Raw genomic sequence first — 12,593 nt, 5'->3', positions numbered from 1 at the left:
GATGTTTTCAAGGTTTTCTCTGCAGACTAGCATGCTGGAAACACAGCTTGAAATGTGAAAGCGGATGCTGATGAGCATCCTGCTCCTGGGGGGACAATCTACTACCACAAACACTGGAGTCTTGTGCTCACGGCAAAGAAGTTTGTTGCAAATTCTCTGCAGTTTGCTTCTCCAGCCTCTTGTCACCCCTAAACTTGTGAATTTGTACAAGTCAAAACAGTTTTGGGTGTGAATTTGCCAGCTCCATGCATGTGTACGTGTGTGATGGGGCTGGAGGGCACACGGCCAACAAAGGGCACAGTAAATTCCAGGTAGGATCTTTGCCCATCTTCCAGCTTCTCGTGCAGGGATGCAATAACATGGTGTTCCCTGGGAAAGCGAGGTGGGACTGACCTGAGCCAGACCTTTAGATTTGCATTATATGATTTCTGCCTGAGTGAAGTCATCAACTCTTATCAAGCCTGGAAAGTTAAGCTGACTCCCTCGCCTTCCCCTGGCCAATTAGTCTTATGGGCCACTGCAGGGAGGTTGATAAAACATGTTTGTCAAGAATACACTGAGACCCAGCAGAGAGGGAGACAGCTCTGCAAAGGATGTCCAAGCACATGAAAGGTGAGAGCTTTGGAAAGATGCTCTCTGGATATCTCTGGCTCGTATGGAGGTTGCTGTTTTGCCGGCTCCTCTCTAGCTCTGCTGAAGGCTCCTGCCCCTTGGATCTGTTGGCAACAGAGTTTGAGAGGTGACCCAGGTTAGGGAAAACACACCCTGATATTTTGACTTCAATTAAGAAAATAGCAATCAGTTTGGTCAATGCAAGGACTGAATTGTGGGGTTGCTGGAGTTAAAAGCTGCAGCATTTATTGCTTTAGCTGAGGTGTAAGAGATCCCTGCTTGGCACGTGAGGTCTCGAGTGAGCAGGGAGGATGGGCACAGGAGAAGTCAGGCAAGAGCTTACAGAGCAAACTAAGTCTCTCATCCCTCCCTTCAGCTAGGATATGCACATGTACATCCTACTTATCTCAACACACATATCCTCACAGTGCTTCCCAACATTAGCTCTGCTTCACTTCTGCACCTCTACAAAAGGAAAGGTGATTTACCTGTGATCATATGAAAAAGGAAATGAAAACCTGGGCAGCATGCTGAATCATCAGAGGTAGATCTGCTTGAGCAGAGCAGGTTATGAAGCAGCATCCGCTTGGATGCACAAAGAAATCTATTGGGTTCAGTTGTCATTTTCCTGGGGATCTCAGTCAGCAAGGACGTGTGTACGCAGCTGGGGACATCGCAAGCCCCGCTCCTCCATGGATGGTGTGCGGATGCTCATTGGCACAGTCTGCACCGGTTTAAGTTAACCTTAGACTCCTTTTTATGCCAGCTGGGCGGATTTGCTTGCTCCCTCCTGCTGCGACCACTACCAGAAATGAAGCTGTGCTCACGGGTGCCGGTGTCTGACTCGATGAGGCAGCTCCGGTGTTTGAACGTAAGGTCCCCAGGCTCTGAAAGCACAAAGGACCTTTCACTGCTTTACTGCTGCTACTTCCCTGCAGGTTTTTGATACTTTGATTGTAACTTGGAAAACAGGAGTCGCAGAGACCCTGAGCCAATGTGCACTTTTTTGCAGTGTGACAGATGGCTGCTGGCACAGGATCAGACTCTTTCTGGTTGCCTTTCACCAGTGACTAACATCTGGGCATATTGCCTTAGGTCTGGCTTGCCTTGCACATTGCCAGTGATATCAGGTTTAAGCTTCAGCTTTTCAGCCTCAGATGACGTTACATGTACAGCTTAAAATTGCTGTTAGTCTAAGCCAAATGAACCAATCCATCACTAGTGGAAGGAGCAGGAGAGGGAGGGTTTGGTTATGGGGTGCACCAAGCCCTTATTTGCTGAAATGAGAGGAATTCCCAGGATGGGCTCCCCAGGCATATTTATTTTTATTTTCTTAGGCTGTAATCTCTCCCAGATGTGTATGTCTACAGCAGAAGATAATACTAACCCAACTGTTTCCCCTGTTACTCAAGACACTTTCAACATTGTTGAAATAATAGCCCAGTCTGAGCCTCTGCCAGACTTTAAAATAACTGGTCTAAGACAATGGGAGGTTAAGCTGGAGAAACATTAGTGAAGATCAACTTGTAATGGAGAAGAATGGGACCGAGGCATTTCAAAAGTCGGTATTTCCCATTAAACTGTTGCTTCATTCCAAAACTCTGAAATTGCATTTCCTTGTGTAAGAAATTTTTCTGCCTTACTCACCTTTACCTCTTCACTTCAGCTTTGTAGCTTCTGGTATATATTTTGGCTGATCCCCCTGCCATTTGGTTGAAGAAAAGGGAGTTAGGAGGTAAACCAGACCCTTCCACCTCCTTCCCTTCCTACCACTGCTCGGAGAGTGTACCCTGCAGAGGGGCTGCTTGTGTGCTGCCGTGCTACAGCCAGCCTTCCCGCCCCCATAACGTGGTGCTGAGATTTTAACAGTGCATCCCATTCTGCCTTTGAAGGAGTGTAAGACTTGACAAAACATCATGAAAACTTAAAAGGGAGAGAATGAAAGCTCTGTGTGCCCAGGGATCTCTTGGGCTGCCCAGCCAGCTGAGCAGAAGTATCTTCCAATGCTCCCCAGGACAGGAGGGACTTGAGCTCAAGTCCTGCCAGCGGCTGCTAACACGGCCACTGCCTTTGGCTCAGCAAATCCTTACACTGCAGGGAGCTGGGAGGAAACAGCGGGAAAGACTCGCTCTGTTCCTGCCCTTTTCCTCTCCTCTCCTGCAAGCATCTGCTGTCAAAGCCAGGGCTGGGGGCTGGAGGGACCTCCTTGTGGTCCTGACCTTGAAGGCTGTTGAATCCAGACAAGCCTTGGCCGTGGGAGCTTGGAAAGGGTGTGTGTACACAACGTGCATGTGCTCTGTGCTCTCCGGGTGCTGAAAATCCAGGGTACAAACTCTGGCTGTGCCGTGGGCTGTCCTGCTTGGTGCTGACCAACGCACCAGAGGAGATTTTCATGATCATCCCTTCATTGCTTTTCACTGGTGGCTTTGTCCGTATTTACGTGTATGTCTTCCAACCCTATAAAACAAAACAACAGAGAGGGAGGCTCTTGGAAAGTTGGTTCTGGAAGCAAGCCCCTGGAGTGTGATAGTTTGCAGAATTTGCTACTAATTTACTTTGACAATAGAGCAACAAAGAGAAGCTTATTTACTAGCAACAGTGAGGGCCAATGTTTTTGGGACTTGTCCCCACTCTGTGTCACACAAGTTTTACTAGAATGTTTTTCAGTTGTTTTAAAATTAATCCCACAGAATCTGCTGTATAGGCACTGTAGACCAATTCAAATCTTGTTTATGCTGATTCACTGTAATTCAGTAATTTAGTTTAATTGCTGTGAGGCAGACTTGAACAGATTGAAGAGTGGCTGTGTGGGGATTTGCACAGGTTTAAATGAAATCCATTTAAAAATACTTCTCTAGCTAAACCTATTGAGCCCTGAATATAAATAAAACATCAATTCCACAATGTTTGGCTTGAGTAAATCAAGGATTTGAGCTCAACCCAAAAGCATTTGCTGTCAGTGGTCCAGGAGGGGACAGGACATACATACACAGAGCAGAGAAAGGAGGAACTGGGGAGGATACATGGAGAACAGGGGATAGGAGATGCCCCCAGGTGTGAGTGTGGCCTGGGGGGTGAGGGGTGTGCAAGTACCCCAGAGCATTTGCCTAGAGATCAGGGTCTTTGGACTCTCGTTTCTCAGCTGTCAGGGTCATTGATTTACTCCCTTTTTGCAAAGCCGATTTCTCTGTTCCCACAAGGGCAGGAGTCATACTCTTTCAGTTGATGGGATGAGATTTTCATTCTGTCTCATGGCTTGGGCAGCTGGGATTTCCAGAGAGAAGACCTGATGAGGATGGTGAAGCTGAAGGATGAAATGCCCACTAAGCCCACTTCCCCACTTCCGTGGCCTCTCTGGTTTCATTGTCCCCATCGTGGGTTGAGCAACTCTTAAACTCTTTGCTTTCCTTCTCTCATTGCTCTTCTCCTGAAAGTTCTTTTGCAGGCTCGTTTCTTTTTCTGCCACTTGGACTTCTTTTTATTCGTACCCAGTGTATCATTATTTGGGGTCATCCTAGACTTCCAGCAGCCCTTCCTCCTCCCCAGGCTCTGTCCCCAAAAGCCCAATCCCCATCCCAGCAGAGTCCCCCATGCTGGGCCTGTACAAAGGAGCAGCAGCACACCTGCAGATCTGCGTAATGAGCTTGAAAAGAAGCCTGTGCTCTGATTTTTCCTGTCGAAACAATGTGTACGGCTAGCTCGTTCTTCTGAAAAGGCTTTGCTTCCCTGAAATTTTCTGTCCGCTCTGTGGGTGGGTGGTTGCATTCACTCTTCCACTAATAGGTACAACGTTCTCTGTGAGAAATGTACTTTTTCTTTTTCTTCCTGCTTTGGCTCTGTCCCCTTTAACTTCCAGCCGCTGGGTCAAAACCAAATTATCTCCGCTCTCCGGAGCAGGGAGGCGAAGGTTGAAATCCTGTTGCATAACCCTCTGAATGCAGGTCCATCACCACGAGCTGTGTGTGCTTCGGCTTAAACCTAGCCTCATGTGGCTCGTGGTGTTGCCCTTAAGAAGTAATTATTAGGTGACAAGAGAGAAAGGAACAGTAGGAAACAAATGTGGTGCAGGAGGCGACACGGATGGCTGCTGTGGGTGTTGTTTACATTACAGGTGATGCTAGGATATAGAAAGAGAAGCAGGAAGAGCTGCTGGAGGGCTGATGTCCTGCAAACGCAACACTACCAAGGTGTCCTTGACCTTGTCCACCCAATGTGCAGAGTCAGCAGGCAAGTCCAAACAAATATGAAGCTGCCATCTTGGGTGCCCTTGGTCCAGAGAAGGTCAGGCACCATCTCCAAACCCAAGAACATCTTTCAAGAGGGAAAAGGTAGAGGAGTGTGAGCTGTCAAGAGGGGAGCGGAGGAGACGTCATTTTGATTGCTTGGCTATGGACCATGCCTGTGCTAATGTGGTGGTGTCAGTGGTGCCAGGTGCCAGGAAACCCTTGCTCCAGTATAAAGTCCTCTTTTTCCATCACTTAATGCAGAGAGCCTTTATTATTAAATTCTAGCTTTGATGTACAAACCTCTCTAATTCAGAGTTTGAAGTACATGGCCTGTGAACCTAAGCAGACGTCTGGCAGCACATTTTCATAATGCACTCAGAAATTAGAGGGAGAAGAGACCCATTAGGTCATATGCTCCATTCCCCAGACAGCAAGCAACAGAGCTGTCCTCTGGGGTTGTCCCCAGGACTTGTCCAGCCCAGTTACTTCAGGTCTCAGCAGTGATGCCACATCCAGGGGAAGTGACTCAGTCTGACAGACCCTGTTACAAGCTCTCCCAGGGCTCCAATTATGTTTATGTTGTTTAATATCATTCCCTTTTCCCTCATTTCCCTCCTTTGGGGAGAACATAAAGCCTAACATGTGCATACAAGCCAAAGGAAAGCATGGATGTCACTTTTCTGTATCTGCAACCTGGGGTGACCCCCCAAGAAATGCCTTCCTCTGGGATGCAGCCCCAGGGGAGGATGGGGTGGTGGAGGACCACAGCTGAACTCTGTCTGGTCCTTGAGAGCACTTATGGGCCTTAGCAGCCCCGACCAGCCTCACCTGGGATGTTCCCACCCATGCCCTCATCCCAGGGGCCCCATGTAGGCTCAGTCCTCCCCCTGAGGTACGGTGTAGGGTGTTTGCTTCCAGCTCTGCCTCTGGATTTGCCTCCTGGATGGACCATGGACCTATTCTGGATGTATCTTGCCTCCTGTCCCATCCTTGTTGCTATGTCTTGGATGGTTCCCTGTCTGCCTACCCTCCTCAAAGGGTGGATTTGCCTTTGGGGTTGTCCTCTGGGTGCCCGGACAGACCAGGGCATTGTCTGTGTTTCCTGTTTCTCCTCTTGTTTCTTGGAATTTTAACTCTGTGTGGGGGGCCAAAAGACATGAGGGCAGGTGTCGTGGTTTGGGCCTGGTTGGCAGCCAACCACAATGCAGCAGCTCTCTCTCCCTTCCCCTCCGGCAATGAGAAGGGACAGAGAGCCGGGCTTGGGGTCCGAGGTAGGACTGGGATGGGGAGAAAATTCCCCTTTATGGTCACGAGCAAAAGGCAGACTTGTTAGGGGAAGAAAAAAAGAACATACATTTATTACAGACACTAACAACACATAACAGAGTAGGACAGTGAGAAGCATTGCCACATCTTGAGAACACCTTCCCCCCACCCCTCCCTTCTTCCCGGGCTCAGTTCTGCTCCCGATATCTCTACCTCCTCCCCCAGGGGCGCAGGGGCAGGGAATGGGGGGTGCAGTCAGCGCTGCCACTTTCCTTATCTTCGGTGAGGGGAGTGTCCGAAACTTGTTCCTCCTGCTCCATCGTGGTCCCCCTCTCACAGCAGACAGTCCTCCACAAACTTTCTCCGACATGAATTCCTCCCATGGGCCGCAGCGTTCCCCACACTGCTCCGTCATGGGTCACTAACTTCCTCCGACTGGATTCCCTCCCACGGCTGCAGCCCTTCCCGAGCTGCTCCGGCGTGGGACTCCCCCGCATGCTGCAATCCTCCCAGCACTGAATTACAGCAGCGGGGCTGCCTTTTCCCATGAGACCCCGGCCTTCTTCGGGCACAGAACCTTGATTATTCCGAGCAGGAGCCACAGGCCACAAATCAACGTCTGCTCCACCGTAGATCTCCATGGGTGGCAGGGGGGGCCGCCCTGCCATCTCACCACAAGATACAGGGGGGTCTCTGCTCCGGCACACCTCCCCCCTCCTTTCTTCCTCCGTTCCTCCACTGACCTTGGTTTTCACGCAGCTGCAGCAACTCCTCCTCACAAGTCCGACTGCCCGTCACCACGTCCCTTCTTAAATACGTTATCGCAGAGGTGCAGCCGATTGGCTCAATTTCCCAAACAGAAGTGGAGCTGACGTGGAGCTGGGGGAGCTTCGAGAAGCTTCTCACAGGGGGCCGCCCCGATAGCCCCCTCCCCTGCCACCAAAAAACTCCACCACTCACTCAACCCAGGACAGCAGGAAAACCCGGTATTGAAAATATGGAGCTTATGGACTGAGGAAGGTACAAAGTCCCCAACATCAAATATTGCAGGGGCATAAGCAGACCCCTCTGCTTTCATTTCTCCTTTATCCTACAAATGCTGGTGCTTTCTGTGTGCTTAATAATTGATCTGGAGTTTGTTTATAACTTCTCAGAATGGTGGGGTAAAGTCTTTAATCCCTTTTTCTGTGTGCTTTTTAAAATGACTTCGTTTTTGAAAAATAAATGCATAATAATATTTTGGATGTGCTGCTTAACTTTTTTACAAATGAAACAAACAAGAAATCATAGTTTTTTAAATAACCATCTCTTAAAGTGCCCAATGTGCTCAGACAAAGGCAATGGAGGTAACGATGGTCCAGGGCACACTGCTGTTAGTCAGAGAATGCATCTTCTCTTGTTAAGCTTTGCAAGGTTCTGCTGGTTTGCTCATGTAGCCCAAGCTTAGGATTGCTGGGACATCTGCACCAAAACACAAGGTCAGTTTGGCTGTTTCTCTTGGTACATGAGTTTCTGGGCTCTTGGAGGCAGAGACCTCCTGACACAACATCAAGCAGTGCAATGAGTTTATGGGCTGTGATTCAACAGCTCCATGCTATATCTCAAATAGCTTTTTATAGGTGTCCCCCTTTGCACTGACTGCCATGCTCCCCATCCTTGGAAGCATTTCTCCCAAAACGTGCTTGGCACCCTGATAACCTCTGGTTAACTTCGGCTTGGGGTTAAATTCAGCTTGCGACGCTGCCTTCTTGGCTCTGGCTCCACTGGCCAGTGCTTGTCCTTGCTGAGGTTGGCCCGTGCACAAGTGTCCCTGGCCCTGGGCTGCCTGGGAAGATTCCTGGCGCTGCTTTAGGAGCCCCAAGGCAAGCTGAATTTGGCAGCAGCTGTTGAACTCCAGGAATCTCCTTTGCAGCATAGAAATAGCCATGCTGCAGGCTTTTGGTTTGAGGTTGAATAGTAAACATGTTGGGCTTGGCCTGCTGAATGCACACCGTGGGCAGTCTTGCTTGGCTTTTCTGCAGACGGGCAAGGAAGAACCCAAGTCTAGAGCCCAGTGCAAACACAGCTGGACTGGGAGCACAGCTTGGTGCAAGCCCTGCCTCTGGAGTCCTGGGGGGCATTGCCTCCAGGGTGGAGGTAGGTCATGCTGGTGGTGGAGGTTGCTCAGCAGTGGTACAGAGTGTTTGTGAGCAGAGCTGCTCACTGATGGCCACTGGAGGGGGATGGGGAAGCCTGGCTGTGAATCAAGGCAGTGGGAGGAATGCCTGCGGCGATAAGGCACCTGAGCCCTAGGAAAACTGAAAGCTCATAAGAAAACATGATTTTTTGTGAAGGAAATGTATAATTACCATATCAGATGTACAGTCTGTCCAGTCCCTGACTGGGTGCTGCAGTGACTGCACTCACTGCATCCTCAGCATCCACCTGCCTGGGATTAATCTGCTCCCAGAAAGGCTGTGACCCTGATCTCTGATAGCTCTGGTGACTCAGACTCTGCAGCTGAGAATTGCATCCACAGGTAATCTGTGTCCTTGAGAAGCAGCACATCTGCTTCCAGAGGTTAAGGCAAAGAGAGAAAATAAACCTGCTTTGAAATGTAAAGTAAATATGTGATGTCCTTGTAACATCCAGAAACCCAGCAGGGTCAGGATGGAGAGTTGACTCTTGGCTAATCCTGGGGAGAAATTGCAAGCCAAACCTTTGCTGTTGAGGCTGGTTGAGCACTAAATCCAGTGTAATAAACAGCCTCGCTGTGCATCAGCTTCTGCCCCAGGGTGGGAGCGTGGTGCCATGAGCTGCAGCTGCCGCAGCAAGATGCTCTTCAAAGTGTCTGCAGTAGATCGATCCCGTCTTATGCTTTGCTGGCTCGTGCAGCATGGGTTTCTGCGGCAGGTGTTGCTGAGGCCCCACTGGCTTACCCCAATGGTGCAGAAACTAGCCATATATAAAATAAATACATGGAAAGATGCTCCTGGAGAAGAGGGAGTGGGAAGAAAAAGCAGTGCCTGTGGAAGAGCTGCAGTCTGGAGCTGGTAAAGCGAGAGAAGGGCATCTGCTTTCCAGCTTCCCCAGCTCTGCGTGAGGGCTGGTGTCTGAGGCACGTCATTTATTTCAACATTTCTCTTTTGGCTTCTGGGAGAAGTGAGGGAGAGGAGGGTGGTGTTTGCAGTGGCTGATCTGCACAGGTGCAGCTGGCTGCACGGGTTTAAGTGCTGACCCTCTCTAGGGATTCAAACGACCTGTTGTCATTCCGTTGTCCTTGCTTGTCTCCAGGAGAGGTTTGGCATCATCTTCTCAACCGCTCGTGTCGTATGGGGACCGTGGGGTGGCTGTGCTCAGCTCCCGCTCTGCTGCTCCCAGTGTGTGTGCCAGCGTGTAGAGAGGTGTTCGTGGGGACGGGAGCGGGACTGGACCCTTCCTGTGGCGTTCAGGCGGTGATGGCTGCTGTGGCAGAGGCTGCAGCAGTGCACAGCTCCTCTCTCAGAGCTGGGGCTGCTCTGGGAATGCAGCGGGATCTGCTCATCTCCCCCTTGGCTGTAGGTGCGGTCCGTGCTGGTGTTCCACGCTTCAGACTGTCCCTCTCTTGGCTACGATGGGTTCCTACCCGTCCCCTTGCCTGAGCCTTGAAAGATCTCATTAATTTCATGCCTAATTCTGTTTTTCTTTCATGCCAAATTCTTTTCTTGGGGCTGGTGAGGGGTCCGGAGGCAAACACCAACCCCGTGTGTTTACACCTGCAAGTGTAGCGCTGCCCCTGTGATCGCCCTCCAGTTCTTAAACCATGGGGAGAGGAGTCTGCTACTTTATTTAGGAAAGCACCAAGCATGTGCTTAACTTTAAGGCTAGATACACATGTTGCCATGGACCGTTGTTTTAACTTTCAGCAAATGCTCAAGTTGAGGCCATACCCTGCCCAAGAAAACTTCCATGTAATCATGTTATTCCTAGTACTAAGTCCTCAGCTGCAGCTTGTGTTGGAAGGCCCTTCACCTGATAGCATCCTCTGAATTCACACACATCTGCCTGTAATCACCAGAAAAGCTGATCAGTGATGAGGGTTGCAGCCCCTGGAGATGGAGCGTGCAGGTCTTGGCACATCCATTGGTGTCAGCACCTGAGAAATCATCTCCCAGAACTTCTTGGGAATGAGAAGGGACAAACATTCCTGGTATTTTTTACCCTCTGTCAGCTGTGTTTGGTCTCGGATTAATTCCCCAAACTGTGCATGCACGTGCCTTGCAGCACTGATAAACTCTTATGACTCAGTACCATTTGAGGGTTTATGACTGTTGAAGTCTCAGAGGGGCTCAGCCCTGCACCCTGTCTGGCTTGGTACCATTTCTGCAATGTTTCTGCTGCTGAAGGCTGTTGCATGTTTATGCTGTTGAGCTGAGAGTTGCCTGGGAATATATTGATGCTGTGACTGTGTGGGGAGCTGACTACATGGGGAAATACCAGGTGAAATCCCAAGTCGCCACAAATGGCCACGTCTCTTACAGGACCCCATTTCCTCCCCTCCTTCCCAGAACAGGGCTGGTTCCCTTGCAAAATCCTCTGATGAGATTGTGACAGGACTGTTACGTTAGTGTCTGAACAGGATCAAAGCAGCTTTCCACTCAATTGACTTGTTATTTTCCAGAGCAAGGGATCTATAGGGTGTGTATATCTCCTGTCAGGCTGCAGCATGCCCCAGGCTGTTCATCTGCCCTCCAATAAATCTCGCACCTCATCAACAGTGGGAATTAGAGTGAATGCAGAGGCTGGATGCCTCCCAAGTGATGGCAGATGCTAGTGCAGATGGTACTGGCAGGATTCCCATTGACAAGTCATCAAGTGGGCTTGTCCAGGCCCTCCCAGTAAAGGGGCTGTGGGTCCTGAGTGATCCAGACCCCTCATGCAAATCTGGGCCCATGGGGTGCTGCCCTGGGTCTGTCCCTCATCCCCACCCCTTGCAGGTGGCAGGTTATTGCCACACTGCCCAGCAGCATAAAGGGATGACAAGGAAGGAGGGACCTGGCTGTAGATGTCTCAGAGGTAGAAAGAATGTGTCTGGGTAGATCCAGCTGTCTGCAATTTTTTTGCTTGTTTTAAAACCTTGTGGTTTTAAATAAATTTTTGTTCAGGTATTTCTGTATTGAAGGATTCTTTAGCTAAAGAATGGACTTGGAAAGGGAATGTCTCTGTTCACCAAGAGATTTAAAAGCTCCTCATGAGAATGAAGTGATGGTGCTGCCAAAAAGCCCAGACCAGGGGCCCTCACCCAGTTCAAACCATCTTGCACGTTCACAGCATAGTTCTGAAAGCGGGCCTTTCACCTGCTCGCAGGGGTATTGCGTGGTGCACAGCTCCCGATGAACCTCCCGACCTTGTCGCAGCGAGGAACCCTGCTCTGGGCAGAGGGGAGAGCCCCTGTGGTCTGGTCAGGGCACCCACCTCAGTGAGGGGCACAGTAACTTCATCCTGCTCCCTGGTCCAATTCTTTATTGAAATTGGGCAAACTTCAAAAAGGAAGCTTGGGAAGAGATTGAGCAGGATTTTCTGTACCCTTGTCCTGATCCAGGACTTGTGTTTTAGGACATTTGTGTCCCAGGATCTGTTTTACATTCCTGGGAAACCCAACTACATGGTCATAAAAGCACCACCGCTGCTGGTCTTTGGGAGAGGTCTCAAAACATATATTCTGTTTCAAACGATATCACCTCTCTGCTTCTGAGGTTATCTGAATGTTTGGTTTGGTTTGGTTTTGGTTTGTTTGGTGAATTTGTGAATTATTTTAAATTCCACAAATGGCATTCTCTTCTTCCTGGGCGTTTTGTGTGTTGTCTAATGGGAAGAACAAAGAGAACAGAGACCTGTAGTGAAGGTATCTTTCTCCTCCCCCAATGCAGATGAAGTGAACTTGCTGGATAAAATTACTTCTCATGCACAGGACCTCAGCAATATTTCCTTTGGCTATGATGAAGCCAACTGCAGGATCCTGGAGATCGGGCAGTACGCTACCCTCAACATCCCTACGAGGGAGGCATTTGGAGACAGGTAGGCTGCCTTCAGGGGGATGGTGTTGGGGTGGCAATGCTCAAAATCATCTCATGCATGCTTGCTGATTTGAGGGGTTACTTTGAGACCCCATTCCATAATGATACAAAAATAACACATCCACTCTGTGCTCTTAGAAGCTCAGTGCTTCTTCCTTTCCTTCCTTACTTCTTGGTCATGTGCAAGGAAGACACATTGGCATGGTGCTTGACTGACCATTTCCAAGAATGGGTTTTCTTGGTGTTCCCATTAAGAAGACCTCTCTGCTCCAGCACATAACTGGAGAGAGCAGGAGAGGCAGCACAGCCACATCCATCAGCATTGTTTGATGCCAAGGCACTGATCTGTGGAAGCACAGACCAGGTCGGACCTTTGCTGTACTTGATACAGAGCTGTTGCTCGCTGTGGACAAGGACACTGGATGTGGTGAGAGAAGGCAGCACTGAAGAGCTG

General features: G+C 49.7%; 1 protein-coding gene across 2 annotated transcripts in view; it reads left to right on the top strand.

Moving 5' to 3' along the window:
• The window catches only part of LOC116963432 (collagen alpha-1(I) chain-like), a 97,494-nt gene that overhangs the window by 23,711 nt on the left and 61,190 nt on the right, over nt 1-12,593 (top strand). For both annotated transcript variants that reach the window (XM_042786554.1, XM_042786555.1), the window contains exon 2: nt 11,993-12,140. In XM_042786554.1, the coding sequence (XP_042642488.1) occupies nt 11,993-12,140 (148 nt within the window). The remainder of the gene's footprint in view (nt 1-11,992; nt 12,141-12,593) is intronic.

The sequence above is a fragment of the Tyto alba genome, unplaced genomic scaffold (genome assembly GCF_018691265.1).
Source record: "Tyto alba isolate M040663 unplaced genomic scaffold, T.alba_DEE_v4.0 Super-Scaffold_11, whole genome shotgun sequence".
Lineage (NCBI taxonomy): Eukaryota > Metazoa > Chordata > Aves > Strigiformes > Tytonidae > Tyto > Tyto alba.
The sequence above is the reverse complement of the archived record's forward strand: the minus strand, read 5'-3'. Positions and strand labels throughout refer to the sequence as shown.